Genomic DNA, 17602 nt, shown 5'->3' with positions numbered 1-17602 from the left:
AAACGGTTTGATGATGATGGTGCGCTTCCGCCGGTTTATGTACAATTTGATGAATCATGCCGGTAAAACGAAATAGCGCCCTCTATGGTTCCGGTCGATTGTGACAGGCCAGGCAGTCAGTGTAAGTGAGGCCAGTGGTTCTCAAACCTTCTCATGTCAAGGACCCCCAAATTAGAGAGCAGACCCCCATTTGAGAAGATATGCCAGTGACCCCCGTAAGAGTAGCCATTAGGCTACAAACCCACCATTTAATGGCATTTCTATCTCTGAGATTACAATTTTTATAGAAAGATCTACGTTAACTTAACTCAGAGAGTGTACAAATGGAGGGTCCATTTGGTACCATTTGTACACTCTCTCAGTCACATACCCACAAGGGTCCATTTGGTTCCTAACTATTATTTAGCTGGGGACCCCCTGGAACTCCTTCAAGGACCCCTGGGGGTCCCCTGACCCCACTTTGAGAACCAAGGGGTTTGGAAGGGGACCCAAATGCATTTGTGTCAGAATCAATGGGGGTAAATTTAGGGTCAAGGGTCAAGTAAATTTACCCCCATTGATTCTCACACAAATGCATTTGGGTCCCCATCAAGGGCCTTGTATTTGGGTCCCCATCCAGGCCCATGCATTTGGGTCCCCATCCAGAATCAATGGGGGTAAATTTACTATAATAAAGTTTTTGTCTTGCGACAAAAATGCGACAAATGTAAAAATATATATTATGGAACTCAAGTCTCCATGGTGTGACTAATCAATAGAAAAAAAAGTCATTTTGGGGGTGAACTACTCCTTTAACCTGACTACCGCACTCTATTTATCAATCAGTATTTTTCTCTCCTCCATTATCTTCAACACCCTCTCCCTCTCTCTGTAATATTCCTCTTTAAGGTCCTCCCGTTGTCTGCGGCACCATCCTTTGTCTGTGATGTGAAACACGTCAACGCTGTTTCCTGAATAAGCATCCCTGTGTGTGGCTCTGAACACAGCTTCTCTGGCCAGCGAGAGGGCCTCTTCTCTGCTCAGGCTCCACTTTAATCCTTGATCCAGGACTCCATAAGCATATGGAGAGCCCGATCCCACGGAGAAGACCTCTCCCTGCAGCCGGCTGCCGTCGCTGCACACATAGACGATCTTTGGGCCGAGGTTAGGAGAGATGGACGGGCCCACATCTCTAACAGCTTGGTCACTGGCAGCAGCGGCAGCGATGGAGCTATCAGCGCTTGTCAACATCTCTAACTGTTTCGGTGCCACTGTGTCATGGACTGGTCCCACTGACCCCATTATTACCCTGTCCTCATTCCACTGCTCACAGTGCTCAGCACACTTTTCCTTGTCCCATCCGCACAGCGTGAGGGCCACACACACATCTGTCCCTTTGAAAGGATGCAGCATGAGTGAGAGGAGCTTGGCAGTGCCACTTATCGACAGACGCCGTTTGTGGCGTAATTCGTAGAGGCGAATCTCCCTTGTCAAAAGTCGCTCCCAGAGCATGCAGTCAGCGCCGCTGCCGGAGGATGTGGCCACCAAATGGGAGTGGATGGGGGTGATCTTGTGGACCGCTGGGCAGGCAACGAGGCCCCCGGCGCTGGCACGCGTGTCCGCAGCTGCAATGACTCCACCTTGGAAGATGAAACCCAGGGTTGTGGTGCCGTGAGTGAGAGGAAAGGGTCTACGGGCCCTGGTTGAACACGTAGAGGGTGAAGTTGAAGAAGGTGGCACGAAGAAGTGGAGTGGGGTCTCTCTGTTTCGCACATCTTGGCTGAAGGCTAGTCGCTCGCCGGTATTGTGAAGGCCACAGACATCTTGCAAAGCCATATTTGTGCCAGTGAAGTAGATACTAAGTAGAAACTACTGTCAGTATCTATGTCAGTATGTATTTCCCTGCTGTCTTACTGTTTAAAGGCCAAAAAATAAACCAAATTATATCCTCAGAAGAGAAAGTCAGTGAAAGCTCATCACCTTCTTTGACAAACCATATAGACTCACTGAAATCACTTTATTGCAGAACCTATTTATAGTACCCCAAAGCATCACACACACGCACGCACGCACGCACGCACGCACACGCGCACGCACACACACACACACACACACACACACACACACACGACTTGACAAAAGCAAAAGTGAGCGATATCTGATCATACCTGATTACATGAAAATGATATGAGAAGCCACTCTTCAGTTCAAACATGAAGCCAGAATTCTGCAGAAGCAGCTTGTTAAAAAGTGACAACTGCAATTTCACAAAGATGTTTTTATGTTTTAGTTTGTGTGTGTGTGTGTGTCAGTCTTGCAATCGAGAGTCTTGCAATCGAGAAAGGACGTCACAGGCATACCTGGCTCCCTAGAGAAGACAGACTTTGCACCCACTGCACACAAAATGAAGTGGAAACTGAGCTACACTTTCTAACCACCTGTCCGCTGTACCAAGACATCAGAGACACATACTTCCCACAGATCATAACCACCCAAGGAGAGTTTGAAAATATGACCAATGAATGATGAAAAACTCCCATACCTGCTGGGTGAAGTAAAACAATGTGCAAACACAGCAGCAAGATTCGTGAGCTGCTGTGATAAGAGAAGGATATCAAATGGAACCCAACCACCTTAAAAACCATTGTATATATCCCTGCTCTGCCTGCACGTTACCGTGATGCATGAAAACTGTTTTCACCTGTACATATTTTGTTCTGATTGTATTGTATTGTGTACACTTCTGCTTTGGCAATGTAAACGTATGTTTTCTCATGCCAATAAAGCCCTTTGAATTGAATTGTGTGTGTGTGTGTGTGTGTGTGTGTGTGTGTGTGTGTCACACACACACACACACACACACACACACACACACACACACACACACACACACACACACACACACACACACACACACACACACACACACAATTCAATTCAATTGTGTGTGTGTGTGTGTGTGTGTGTGTGTGTGTGTGTGTGTGTGTGTGTGTGTGTGTGTGTGTGTGTGTGTGTGTGTGTGTGTGTGTGTGAATAATTCCACAAACCTGCTGATAAATTGATTGAAGACTTTATTAGAAGTTTGCATAGGAAAAGGTACAGTTTCATGACGGTACAGTTCACTGGTACAAGGTCTACTAAAAGGAGATCCATGAAAAGACTAAGCTTATTTCCACTGGAAACCATTGAAGTATCTCATATAAAATCTTATCATGTGCTGTGTTCTTTAATTGGATTCAATAAACCGAATTAATTAAACCATACCATTGGGATTTTGGACAAATTGGACATTATATAAATTAATTATAAAAGCCCAGTGAAACTGTCTGGCAGTTTTGGAGGCAGCAGTAGGTTGCAAGTATCGCGATCTCATTTGACTAACGAGATCTGCAACTGAGTGTACACACGAACCCATTTCGGCTCCACGGCGCCTTGCGAGCCAATGAGCAAAGGGATCCGTGCGGAGCCAAGATGGCGTTAGTTTCAATACCCAGCAGCCACGAGTTGATATCCGTTCCGTTCATTCATCACTCTCTCTGATAGTCGTCATGGCGTCGGCCAGTACAGGCAGCAAGGTGTCCTGCGGGAGAGATCTCATTTGTGTGCCGGAGGTGGCCGATACTTTAAACGCAGTGGCTAAACTCGGGTGAGGAGGAGAGAAGTTGTTTGTGTGTGTAGACGTTAAACTCTGGCGAGGGTCGAGGAGCGGGGGTTTGTTGTCGTAAATGTCTGCACGTGATTGCTAAGGCTAGCTGCCGGTCAAATTAATGGCACGTGCACAATCACAGATGAATGATAGACGCTAGATGTGTTTCTCTCTCTCTCTGGGTCTTTTCCTTATTCCTCCAGTCCTCACAGAGATCTCTGGTCCCGTTATATAGGACTGAACACCTAGTAACACACAGCTAGTGCAACTGACTTTGTGTTTACATTTCAGTGGCGTCAGTTCAACAAAAGCTAAGGTATGGCAACATGACTGGTGTCGTGCAAGACACCAACCATGTTGCCATACCTTAGCAACAGGCATGATGAAAAGTATATTTCGTTATTTCCCCCTGTAGCCAAGGTATTGCAGCTGCCATAGCTTGCCATACCCAATTGACGCCTCTGTTACATTTGGTACATGTAACTAATGACATAAGAAAGTTGATCATTCATAATAATAATAGCATAACTAAAGATCTGGCTGTGGCTGCCTCATGTGTTTTCCTCCAGGTTTGACTTCCTGTGCATGCCCTTGTTCCACCCGAGGTTCAAGAGAGAATACGAACTGAACCCTGCTAAATCCAGACCTGGCGCACAGACCCGTTCAGATCTGCTGCTATGTGGGAGAGGTAAGAAGAGCAGTGCTTGATTTGATTGATTGATTGAAGACTTTATTAGAAGTTTGCATAGGAAAGAGTACAGTTTCATGACGGTACAGTTCACTGGTACAAGGTCTACTAAAAGGAGACCCTAGAAAAGACTAAGCTTATTTCCATAGGAAACCATTGAAGCATCTCATATAACAGTCATTGAATGACAGACGGATAGAACACAGTACTATGCAGTTGACGTATTTAACCCCCAGTACTTCAATGCGCGGTTGCACTTTTCAGATCTATTGTCTTTCTATTGTCTTCCTGCGTGCTTGATCTGATGGGTTCAGCACTGGGTCACAGTCAGTGCTGCTGAGCATCTTTAACATCTTGTTCACACAATGCAAGGATCCAATGTCAATACTTAGGACATGTGTGACATAATGACTCCCCCAGTGATACGTTGATGGATTCATAGAAAGTTCTTAGAATATTGTTGTAATCATGCATTGTGTCTCACCTAGATTGGAATACACTGATTGTCGGAAAGCTTTCTCCGTGGATTGAAACAGACTCTGAAATCCAGGCAGAACGCAGGAACTCAGAGGCTGTAAGTTACAAACATTTCATTGCTCTTGCTTGTTGGATTAAAATGCAGTATCTTGGCCATAATAGTATATTTATTATTTATTAGAAAAGAAATACTACTTTCAAATTTAAATGGCATGCTTTAGTTTGCAGGAAGCTAGCCATCTATGTGTTTATCAAATCTTGCAAACCGCTGGACTGATCAGCACCATATTTCCTGTACACACTGCCAGCGGGCTTTTTAACTCCAATTTCTGTGCATGAGGCAGCTATATGTGCAGGCACACCCACTGTACATGAATCCAACTGGATCTCCATTCTTCCTCAATCTCTTATTTTCCCTCTTAGGCCTTGGTGCAGGAGCTGAACTTTACTGCCTACCTGGGTCTACCAGCCTTCATGGTCCCACTGAAGGGCCCCAATAATGCCAACCTAGCCCGCCTGCTGCTCAATCACATCCAGACCGGACACCACACTTACAATGTATGTACTGACAGTATTATTAACATCAAACTCACAATGTATGTAAACCCAGTCTGCAAAACGAGATCCATCCATACCAAATATGAATGTCAAATATGAAATATGAATTCGCTCATTGAAGCATTACATGCATGACGACAAAGGACAGCGGGTGAAGGGCTTCCTAACTGGCCCAAAACTGTGAGAAAATAGCACACGTGCGATGTGAGCGTCGCAAACATGACACACGTGCATATCTATCTCCTTGTATGGACCATTCTGTCTGTGACGTCAGTTACTTTGTGTTTGAGCACGGATCTCCATACATGGAAATCCATGCTAATGTCTTTGGCAAATTGTTTTGGCTTACAATTCAATTCAATTCAAAGGAGCTTTATTGGCATGAGAAAACATACATTTACATTGCCAAAGCAAGTGTCACAAATAAAATAAAAACAGTTGAAAATGGGGAACATATATACATTGGGAGGGGGTACAGCATTGTGTAAACAGAGCTATGACATGTCGCATTGTGACATTTTATATATATACAGGGTATAAAGCTTTTGGAACAAATAACAGCATTATTTTTTCTCAGAATGCATTTAAAGGTATCAGCTCTGTTTCATACTGTATGTGCAGTAGGTCTAGATGTCAATCCATCGACTATAAAGTCCTTAGGGTGGTTGTGTTTCTAGCCTTCTTTTGTCGCAACAGTTCACAAATCTTGCTGCTGTGTTCGAACATTGTTGTATTTCTCCCAGTAGGTATGGGAGTTTTTACACACAGAGTGAAACGTAGGAGCGGTTTGCACCGCTCAAAATTACAAAAAAGAAAGATCCTTGAATGCAGAGAAGGAAAGTAGGCCATCATTGTTTTTTTTTGTTTGTTTTTTTCCCTGATCAGTTTTGGATCCGCGTCCCACTGATGTCCCCAGAGGACATGCGAGAAGATCTGATAGAAAATGAGCCGACCATGTGTACAGAGGACAGGAATGTTGATGAGAAGACCTGGGGCTGGTAAGTGTAATACCAGCCTGTATTGATGGGCTGACTGAACATAACCAAGACTGCTGTTGATTTCCTTTTGATTCATTGAGTACTTTTTTAGTCAGAAATGTAAAGAGGATGTGGTACTGTCAGACATTAAGTCTAATAGGATAACACAAACACTGAGGGCCTTGTATTCAATTCATCAAAGACAATAATACAACAACAAATACAAAACACGATATGTACAAAGGCGAAATGCAGGCGGTGAATGACTGCATTTACCTCCCCTTGTGGTAGATGATTTTTCAGGCCAGTTTTGAAAGAAACCAGAGATTCACATCTTTTAATGGATGGTGTTGGGGCATACCACATGTTGGTGGCAGAGTAGCAGAATGACTATTTTCCCTGTTTGTTCTAGTTGTACAGATCGCTCCCTCTTGTATTGTGGGTGTCAATCACTTTGGAGAAGTAGTCAGTTATGAGGGTATTGAGGGCACTGTCCCGTTGACTATCTCAAATAGCAATGCATTTTTTATTTGCTTAATCCTGTCTTCTACCCTGAGCCATCCCAGACTAGCAAAGGGTGTCAGAAATAGCTGGGTCGTGGGCTTTAGGCCGAGAAATAGCTGAATCAGTTTGTTTTTGGGAGGTCTGAAGCTTAGTTTTTAGTGACATTGAGATGTGGGAGAACCAAGAGGTGCAAGCATAGTCAAAATGGGGGCTCCAGCAAGAGTCTTGAGTAGGCGTGGGGCGGTATCGACATTTTGTTACCGCGATTACCGTCTTCCCATTTACCGTCGGTATTGCGGTAATTACCGCACCCCCGTATCTATTAATAAAAGGTTCGGCGATAAGCCAAAATATTGCAATCGTCTTCCCAAAAGTCGCCTCTCCACAGCCTGACTGCCCGAGTTATACTTCCCCGTACAGCACAGCAGGTTTGGCTTTGAAAGGAGCAGATCTACAAGCTCACAACACGTCGCATCCGCGAGGCGTTCTGAGCTTTTAGATCTGCACTGTCGGCCAGTGTCGGGTTACCATAGTAACGGTAGCTACTTGGGCTTTTAAGACACAGACTGCTGTGTGAACAAACCAGAAGAGAGACGGAGACGGGTAATCAGATCGTGTACAGTGATTAAACTCACGTGCACGTCTGAAATCGCAGCGATTGAGTGCTGATATATACAGGTTTTAGTGACAAGACTTGACAGAAAAGGTTATAAAATCGGCGACGGGGCACAACGGGCGAGTCGGCGCGACGCAGTGGGAAAAGTAAAAGATAGTTTCATTTTCGCTTTTAGTCCACGCGGTCCGCGCTCCGCCTGTAATCCGTATGAATAAAAAACAAAATGCCACAAGGTACTACTGCCACAACACAAGGTATGTATTAACATACTTGTGTTGTGTGGATTACAGTCAGAGAAATACGCTTCTCCGTGCTCCCTACTACGAGGCTGTGTCTGTGTAGACTCGAGTGACGTATGTGGCTTCCAAACCATAGACGTTCCAAACCTGTGGTACGCGGCCCAGAGCAGAGCGGCATGGAGCGCATGCGGTCCTCGCCTCTCCCCCGTTTTAAAACTCGCTTGTTTTCAATAAAAAATAGACTATTTTGACCGCGGTAAGGACCCTGACACCGCGGTAGGCCTCGGTATACCGCGGTACGGCGGTACGGCGGTTACCGCCCCCAACCCTAGTCTTGAGAGCTCTTTGTTGACAAAAGATGAAATTCTGCCCAAAGAATCTTGTTCTTTGATTGACTATCTTAATCACTTAATGACTTGGTTGTCAAGAATACAGACCAAATTCCTCTGCTTTGCTTGAGATTACTATATCGTCAAATCATTTTCCTGAGTTTCACTATCCTTTCCCTCTCACTTTCACCTCTTTTAGGTGGCACTCATTCAGAACACTTTGTGACTACAACAAGAGGATCTGCCTTGGTGAGTGAACACAATGGAGTTTTTTCTGAGTCGTTTTGCCACTGAGCGGTTCATAAGGTTTCTTATTTATTTATGTTTTTCTTGTTCCCAAAGCTATCGAAGTCGGGGCGGATATCCCTTGTGACTCTGTGATTGACAAGTGGCTTGGGGAGCCAATCAAAGCTGCCATACTTCCTACCAGCCTCTTTCTCACCAATAAAAAGGGGTTCCCTGTTCTGTCAAAAGCCCATCAGCGAATCATCTTCCGTCTTTTCAAGGTATAGTACAAAGAGATGAAGAGAAGTAGTATGACTCACTGACTTAACACCACAATGTATCTTTCATCACAGATGCTTTGATATCAACTCATTTACTGCCCCAACCCGAGAATCCCAAGAAAAAGCTGTTGGTCCAGGCTGCCCCGCCTGAGAAACCAGAGAATTTAATTTGATTAATTTATAAAAACATTCCAAAATTGGATTGCCACTCCACGGTTATTAAGTAACCTAGACATAATGCGTCCGGTCTGGGCCGGTAACCGGAAACCGATCTGCATTTTTTTTTTTTTTGTGGACGGAACAACCCATTTCTCTGTAACGACTTCCTGCTCCATTTACTTTCTTGGTAAACATCACTGCTGCTAGCTCGGCAACGCTAGCATGGATTAAGCTGGGGTCTTTTGTAATCGCGGCGTGCACGATCCGTTTTTTTTTTTTTTTTTTTATAAAGCGTGACCTTGAATGTAACCGTTGAGATTAAATTCAAGTGTCTTGCTCTCCTAGCTGGAGGCCCAGTTCATCTTCACAGGGAACAGTCGGCACAGTGAGAAGGACTTCCGTTCCTATCTGCAGTACTTAGAATACCTCAACCAGAACCGGCCAGCACCAAATGCATACGAGCTCTTTGCCAAAGGCTATGAGGACTACCTGCAGTCCCCACTCCAGGTGTGTGTCTGAATCCGATTGTAATGGTTATGAGCTAATGGTCCACTTACTGTTTTTGTCCACTTAATGTGAAATTGTCTCTCTTCCCCCCCCTGTTAGCCCCTCATGGACAACCTGGAGTCTCAAACGTATGAAGTATTTGAGAAGGACCCTATTAAATACGCACAGTACCAACAGGTAACAATGAACTAATATCAGAAACAGAAATCAGAGTGCTTTACATACTGTACAGAAAAAAAATAACAAACATAAAATGTAAAGCATTTTTTTTGTTTGTTCTGTATGTGAACCACACAGGAAAGAATTCATATTGTATATCATACAATGACCGTTTTTCCACTAAACACATTAAATCTGCAATGTGAAACTTAATGCCATGCATAAAACACTGTGATGGAGTATGTTATACAGTGTAACTAGCATCTGCAGTGGTTGCAGGTGGTCCTCCTTTGAGGACCCTGGTGTTGGGGTAGGACACCTACAGTTTGGCAACTAATACTGCCTGAAGCTCATAGCGTCTCCATCTCTATGACTGAGCGGTAGAAATGTTGCCTATCATGCAGGAGACCAAAGTTTGTATCCCAGTTGGGACATAATGTTTAGTGAATGTTGAGCCAGTATTATGTGGTTCAAACACGTTGCAAGTCTCTGAAAGCTTATTTTCATACCCTGTAATGAAGGACAAATTCAATGCTTGACCAGACTGACATGTTTTTCCATCTACAGGCTGTCTATAAATGTCTTCTAGACAGGGTACCAGAGGAGCAGAAAGACACCAATGTACAGTGAGTAGCTGTTCTCTATCCTTCGAATTTAACCTCTAGTCTATTTCAATGGCCTTTTTTTCTATTGCTTTTCATAATGGAATATATGAAGGCAAAGTACAATTTCCCTACAAATGGTCAGGGCGCAACGGCGCATGTTCAGGGGGGAGGCTGTTTTTACTGGGGAGGATAGCGTGTACCTCCACATTTGTTACGCCCCCTAGTGAGGCACTTAACTATCAGGTGAAAAGAATATAGTTGGCTTGATGACCCGGGTATCGGAGGACACTCGTGGCTGTCTTCACCCACTGTGGGGATTAGCAGGGATGGATCACTCGTAGAGTAGCAGGGGAACTGGGAATTGGCTTAATTACTAAATTAAATTGGGAGCATAAAGGGGAAAAAATATTTTATTATTATGTTTGTTTTTTGTCTGGGTGGGATGTTCAGTAGCATAGTATTTTCTTTTTACCTTTTGTCTTTGTACCTTTTCATTCAAATGGTAGACCCCAAATCTTATGTTATAACCTGCTTTAATAATACTGCTATTTTACTTTTGAAGATCTGGGATGTCATGCCTGCCCTTGAGATTTCTGTCTTTGAAAAATGTCACTGAAAAGATGAAAAGAAAGCAAAGTACAATTCTGTGTCAATCGTTCTGACCTTGGCAGCACATGGTGTGCGCCGGACCCATAAAATCTGCATGAATAATATGATGATGTTGTCTCTGGGCCACAGGGTGTTGATGGTGCTTGGGGCAGGCAGGGGTCCCCTGGTCAACGCGTCCCTGCGAGCGGCCAGACAGGCAGACAGGAAACTACGGGTCTACGCCGTGGAGAAAAACCCTAATGCTGTAGTCACGTGAGTTGGAGTCACACCGGCTCGGTTAATTATTTCTATACTTTAACTATTGAAAAATGGCAGATATACAAGCACAAGCTTGTAGATCTGCTATTTTTGAAAAGTTGTGAAAATGTGTGCAAATCTTTGAATGTGTATTTTTAAGCGAACATTTGTAACTCAAATTTTGCTTCTGGGGCGTCCCTGGAACTCAATATCTTTAGGGTTAGGGTTTGGGTTTGGGGGTCCTTCACTTGAAAAGGTTTGAGCACCACTGACATAGAAACAGTTTAAAAAAAAAAAAAAGAAACATTTCAAAAAGGATTTGAAATATTCAAAGAATAGCAGATCTACAAGCTGTGAGCTTGTATATCTGCTATTTTCCAATAGTTAAAGCACAAAATGTGAGTAAATCCTTGTACCCAGGGCTCAGAATTTGGTGCGACACCCCTGCACACCGGCGTGGAAACCGATTCTCGCCTCATTAGTTTGAGGGGAGGAAGCTGCCAAATGCATTCGCCTCCTCTTGCACATAGGTGTCTTGTGTCTTCTTCACCTCACACAAGTTCAATCAGGCTCGAGTTTGACCTTCAAAATGACAGGGAAACCTTGTCTGTCCTTGTATCTCCAAAACGTTACCTTTTTCAGGAAATGTGAGTGGCAGAAAAACTGTGTTCCAATGAAGTTATTATTTAGTCACAAGCTTTTGTTAATACTTTTCATTGGGTAAATATTTATAAACCCCAAAGACAAATTTAATTTTCACTTTCGACCTGGCATCCCCATTTTGGGCATTATCATTATTTGTTGAAATTTCGGAAATTGCTAAAATAGCAGATTTACAAGCTCACAACACATTGCGGTGCATTGAGCTTGTTATGTAGCTCCCTTATTTTTGTGACACTGACACTTATGACAAACATTGGTTCATTTATGATGCAAAAACAAGGCAATACAAGGTTTCTGCATAAAAAAAGTGTTGATATGCAAGTTCCATTCATCCATGTACTGTCCAACAGGAATCCTTCAATTTAGCAATTTTCCAATATCAAGACAACTTCCTAGTGTAAGCCTCAGGTTTGGCTGTCAAGTGTTTCTAGGTTCTGAAACGGGAGCAGCGACTCAATCCCATCCATCATGCAGGTTTGCACCACCCTCAGTGATTTCCCCGGTGACAAAGATGAGCCTCGTTTTGGCTTGGGATTGAGACCGGCGGAGATAATGATCTGTGACCTGTGTGGCTTCAACGTTGATGATCTGAGCATTCATTCATTGTCCCCCACCAGGTTGGAGAACTGGCGTTTCGAGGAGTGGGGCGATCAGGTGACGGTGGTGTCGTGTGACATGCGGGAGTGGACGGCGCCCGAGAAAGCCGACATAATAGTCAGCGAGCTGCTGGGCTCGTTCGGCGACAACGAGTTGTCCCCTGAGTGTCTGGATGGAGCGCAGCACTTTCTTAAGGGTAATTCAGAGTTTTTTGAGTACCTTCTCTTTGAACTTACTCCTCCTCCCAACTTGTTGACTAGAGCAGGGGTTCCCAAACATTTTGCCTCAGGGCACCCCATGAATATTCTTTTAATCCGAGTCACCCCTACATTATAATTTTCACTCCCAGCACCTTATATTTATAGCATATCGTCGTTGTTGGGTGGAAACCTTGTATGTCCAAAACCGTTCGTTTTGTATTTATCATCTATAAAATGCACTAAACTAGTGAAAACAGCAGATCTACAAGCACACATTGTGAGCTTGTAGATCGGCTGTTTTCACTAGTTTTGTGCGACAGTCTTGTATGATGAAGCAGGGCTTTACTTTACCAAAAGACGTACACATTTGAAACTTGGAGATACGAGGTTTCCGCCCGACAATGACGATATTTTAGTGATTATGTTGTGAGGAAAACCTTGAGATAATAGCCATTTTGGTTAGAACTGACAAAATAACTTTGTACTTCAAATTTTAAATGATACTAAATATTTTTTTGTGTCCAAATAAATTCCAACTATTAACAAATTATCTCACGTCACCCCTGGACTGCCGTCACGGTACCCCAGGGTGCCCCGTCACCCACTTTGAAAACCCCTGGACTAGAGCGATCACTATGTGTCATCATTACCACCGTTCACATAAGCTTCATGGAAACATTCAAGGTCACACTCCATTATCTTCCAGGCTTCTTTGCCTCGTTCCGTCACTCCACGCCAGTGCTTCTCTTTTCTTTACCGTTTAAACCGCACATCCTCATGTCTCCGCTCCTCAGATGACGGCGTGAGCATCCCCTGCTCCTACACGTCCTATCTGGCTCCTCTGTCCTCCTCCAAGTTGTACAACGAGGTGCGAGGCTGTCGTGAACGCGACAAGGACCCAGAGTGCCATTTCGAGACGCCTTACGTTGTGCGCCTGCATAACTTCCACCAGCTGGCCGAACCCAAGGCCTGCTTCACTTTCACGCACCCCACCACAGGTAGAGAAGCGCACCTTGACCAACCCCCTACCACACACACATCATAGACTAATGGAAGCAACCACGCGTCTCAGTAGAAAACATTGATACACTTTCTACTTGTATTGTCTGTCATTCCTCTCAGATATGAACAATAACCGGTACCAGTGCCTCAGATACTCAGTGGGTTGCAACTCGGTTCTCCATGGCTTTGCCGGCTACTTTGAGACCACGCTCTACGGTGACGTTATGCTCAGTAAGTCAGTCCAAGAAAGAGGAGAGGTGGTCTCCTGCTCAGATTGGTCACGGTCTGAACATTGATGTCTATAATCATTTTCTTTTATTTTGTTATTTTACAGGTATCAAGCCAGATACACATTCACCCGGAATGTTCTCCTGGTTCCCCATTCTGTTCCCCCTCAAAGTATGCCTTTCACTCTTTCCTGTATTGTAGATCAGTGGCTTTATATATTTGTTTTGCACAATAACAAATGCATAGCAGATACAACTTTTTAAAAGGCGAAATTACATTCATACCCCTCTTCTCCCCCTTTGTCCCACCTGACAGCAACCCATCCCCGTGTCACAGGATGATGACATCACAGTGCGCTTCTGGCGCTGCAACAACGGGAAGAAGGTGTGGTACGAGTGGGCCGTGACCGAGCCCTCTTGCTCTGCCATCCACAACCCAGCGGGACGCTCTTACACAATCGGCCTGTGAAGATGACCCACAGTAGTGGTCCTTTACATACACAAATGTTTTTAGGGGCACTTAGTGGTGATTGATGTGGGTGCATTTTATGTATCCAGCTAAGCTGGATTGTAGTCATGAGTCCTTAAAGCCTGGTTTAAACTTCATTGTACGGCAGTCTTGCACACTGAAGATTTGCCGGAAATAGACAATCTACAAGCTCACAACACGTATTGGGATGCGTTGTGAACTTATGGGTCTGCTATTTTCAGCATCAAAACCGTCGTACAATGGAGTGTAAATTAAGCATAAGCCTGCATACACTGTGTGCTGGCGCTATCGTCATGGGTTTTAAATGACCTTGCAGTGTGAAAACTAAATGGATGAACCAGCCAAGAGCCTGGTTGATTGAGGGACTTTATTTTGTCATTTTGGTTTTGCGCAGGCACAGATTATGTTCCTTTGGTTGGATGGGTACTGTATCTCGGTGCCAGTTGGTTGGTTTGTTTGTTCCTTTTTAAATGTAGCAGTGAAATGGTTCCAAATACCCAAAAACATTGGGTCATTTAAAATGGGTTAAAATGTTTTTCTTTTTTTTCTCTTCTTTTTACTGTTGTAATGAAGCGTCACTGCTGATACATGGGCTCTGTCTGAAATCATTCACATCACACTCCCTGCTCTCTAGACCTGACGGTCGCTTATCTCCCGATTAGGGAGTCTTACTGGTAATATAGTGTCCTATATTTTATAATATACTTCCCTATATTATGGGGAGTGTTATGTGTTGTAGGGGACTATAGTGAGCTCATCTGCAAAATGGAAAAAAACACTTTGGCACACTACTTGGGTCAACATTAATAATGTTACAGAAGTGATGCGATACAAGAGTGTGGTCTGGCCAACACCACCTCTGGACTCTGCCCTCCACACTGACCCTCCATCAGGGTCTTGAGCTCTACAGTGTTGGCGAAGTGTGGCAGTGCATCTAGGCCCGTCTCAAGTCCTTCAATTATTCCTATTTCCTTCACTTGTTTCCTATTTCCTAGTCCCGCCCACTGGGAGTTGGCCTATCACCTGTGATGTTGTCATCAGAAATGGCCAATGGGACGTCTCCTCTTCTCTATTTCCTCAATGGGAGGGACTAACATACAAGCAAGGAAATAGGATTGATTTAAGGACTAGAGACGCAGCTTATGTCCCTTTAGCTGGTGCGCTTCTTGCCTTTCCCGGCTTTGCCCTGAGTTGGCTTCCACGGTGTCTGTTTGCTTGCCACTAGTTCCGGGGGCCTGACAATGCCCTGCCCCTGACTTTGGGCCGATTCATACTCCACTTTTAGAGCCAAGTTTAAATTGGTTAGGGGTATTGTAACATCTCGGCAGCACCGAACAGCAGACTTAATGATCGTACCATTAATGATAGTACCTCTGAATGACGTCATATTGTAGTTTGGACGGAGCCAACCCGATTTAAACGTGTCTCTAAAAGTGGAGTATGCATCGGCCCTTAGTCTGTGACCCGTGGTAGGTCCCTGTGGAGGGGCACATTTCTGATTTGAAGTTAGAATCAAAATGTACCAAATAACATCAACATTCTTCTTTCAGGACAATGCATGATGCTATATAGTGCTTAGTTTGTGGCCATAAGTTGCACACTACTTTTCATGATGCGTTGTGGGGTGCGGTGAGTCCACTATATAGGGTGTAGCGGATATTCATACAGCACTACAAAATGGCAAACTGACTACATAGTGGAATATACATAGTGAGTGATTTCGGACAGAGACCTACTCTTAACCGAACAAAGATGTCTGCCTTACTGAGCACACATTCCATACTGACATGCGCAAACGAAACCCACAGGATCCGAGAATAGATGGACTCCTTCAGGTCACTATACTGTCGTTTGATTCTTGTTTTGTTACGGTTTGTTTCTTTTTGTCAAAATAATGTCAATAAAGACTAAAAAACAAGGTATATTTAGAAATGTGTTCTTTAGGATTTTTCCTCGATTTAACTAACATTTACAGAAGTGATGGGTCTCACTCACTGACCAGAGGGAGTTGACTTTTATGTCTTCTCCATGTATTCCAATGAAGGACAACAAAAAAAGAATGAACTCACTTGTCATTATGAGTGCGACCCAATGTTATTGGTCTGAGGATATCGCACCAGAGAATGTCAGTGCGGTGCGGTGGTAGCAAAAAGTTTTAACTGGTTTATCTAGAAATGAACCAACTTAGGTTGCAGTGGCATGGTTTGTACAGTAGGTGGTAGCCCAGAGATGATGCAGAGAAATGTGCTGACTGGAGGGTTTGATTAATGAAAAGAATTGAATGGCTCAAGAAAGCACTAGCACTCTTAAGGGTGCAACAATGTGCATAAGCAGTTGCTCCTTATGGCAAATCCTACTTTCTGTTATTCTCTTGTTTTCTTATCAGTGCATCTGTCAAAAAACTATTTAGTTCAGACCCAACACATTTTAATGTATGCAATTCAGTGGTGGGCAGTGTAAGTACAACTTGATTATGTCAATTATTTTGAGTATCTGACTTGACCTTTTTACTTTTGTCGACAATGCACATATGCAGGAGGCTAAAAAGTTATGAATTAAGCAATTGGAAAATATTTAAAGTTTAGCAAAAATGGCAGATCCAAAAGCTCACAATGGAGCAGACCTTGTGAACGTGTAGATCTATTTTATGTGTTGATATTTTTCAGGACAATCCTTCATTTTATTCAATGCATTGATATTAAAAAGAAAATGTAGGCCTATTTTGTAATTTGTACTTTTAAGTATTTTCAAAAGCATGTTCTCCAGCAGTAGGCCTACTTTCACTCTAGTATTGGGGTTGAGTAGCCTACAGTATACCTTGTCCACCACACTTATGCAATTGAATGTCATAACATTGAAGGCCTAGAATGAACCAGGATGTAGCTCTTATTCACCTAAATTATAATTTAAACACGATACACTTCACTTTTAATTGTTTATTTTTTTGTTATGGGGTTACCAACATCACTTTTCTGTGACATAAGCACGTAGGCCTATGTGGTAACTCATGTAGGCACATGGCATGTGCACACACTTACACTATAGCCTATGTACATGCGTTTGTGTTATCTGATTATTTGCAGTTGCAGAGGATGACATGATGACACGTCCCCGCATTGAGGCGATTGGCTAATTTGTTTTTGTAAATTCTGAAATAGGCCTAGGCTATGGATGATCATTCCAAATATATAGACCGTTTTGGACATTAAACTAAACATAGGTTAGGTTATGAATCCAAATCAGTAAATATGACAATGTAGCACTGCCATAACTTTAGTTGGATGTCAACTGATAAGGCAAGTATACTGTACTGGCCTACTGTACTACATTTTGATTTTAGACAGAAAGTAGAATATTTCTACCTAAGTAAACAATGTGAATGAATACTTTTTCCACCAGGGCTGCTGGACTCCCTGGGTGGGGGGAGGGGCTTGAGATATGTTGACATTTTCGGCTCCTCTGATTGGTTGAATATAACAAGCGTTCCTATTTCCGAACGCGGCTGTCAGTCTGCCGACTTTTTGTTATCGTTCTCATCGCAGCACGGTTGGCATGAGAGCGTTATTATTATGTCCATCATCATCATCTTCATCATCATCCCTTCCCTTCCCAACATGAAGTCCATCAC

General features: G+C 43.6%; 2 protein-coding genes across 2 annotated transcripts; one reads left to right on the top strand and one right to left on the bottom strand.

Moving 5' to 3' along the window:
* Nucleotides 1–810: 810 nt before the first annotated feature.
* psmb11a (proteasome 20S subunit beta 11a) lies at nucleotides 811–1815 on the bottom strand (the record flags this gene model as incomplete). Its single annotated transcript, XM_080725628.1, has 2 exons — nucleotides 811–1171; nucleotides 1325–1815. The coding sequence occupies 2 exons, from the start codon at nucleotides 1813–1815 to the stop codon at nucleotides 811–813; spliced, it is 852 nt and encodes a 283-aa protein (XP_080581754.1).
* Nucleotides 1816–3527: 1712 nt separating this feature from the next.
* Nucleotides 3528–15850, top strand: prmt5 (protein arginine methyltransferase 5; the record flags this gene model as incomplete). Its single annotated transcript, XM_080726092.1, has 16 exons — nucleotides 3528–3625; nucleotides 4195–4313; nucleotides 4802–4887; nucleotides 5214–5348; nucleotides 6234–6346; nucleotides 8213–8262; nucleotides 8356–8519; nucleotides 9024–9185; nucleotides 9285–9362; nucleotides 9912–9970; nucleotides 10688–10810; nucleotides 12076–12251; nucleotides 13050–13253; nucleotides 13378–13488; nucleotides 13592–13656; nucleotides 13801–15850. 16 exons carry the CDS (start codon nucleotides 3528–3530, stop codon nucleotides 13951–13953), a joined length of 1896 nt encoding a protein of 631 aa, XP_080582218.1. The 3' UTR covers nucleotides 13954–15850.
* Between the last annotated feature and the right edge of the window lie 1752 nt (nucleotides 15851–17602).

The sequence above is a fragment of the Nannobrachium achirus genome, assembly GCF_963921795.1.
Source record: "Nannobrachium achirus genome assembly, chromosome: 5".
Taxonomy (NCBI): Eukaryota; Metazoa; Chordata; class Actinopteri; order Myctophiformes; family Myctophidae; genus Nannobrachium; species Nannobrachium achirus.
This window is presented reverse-complemented; position numbering and strand designations above follow the sequence as displayed.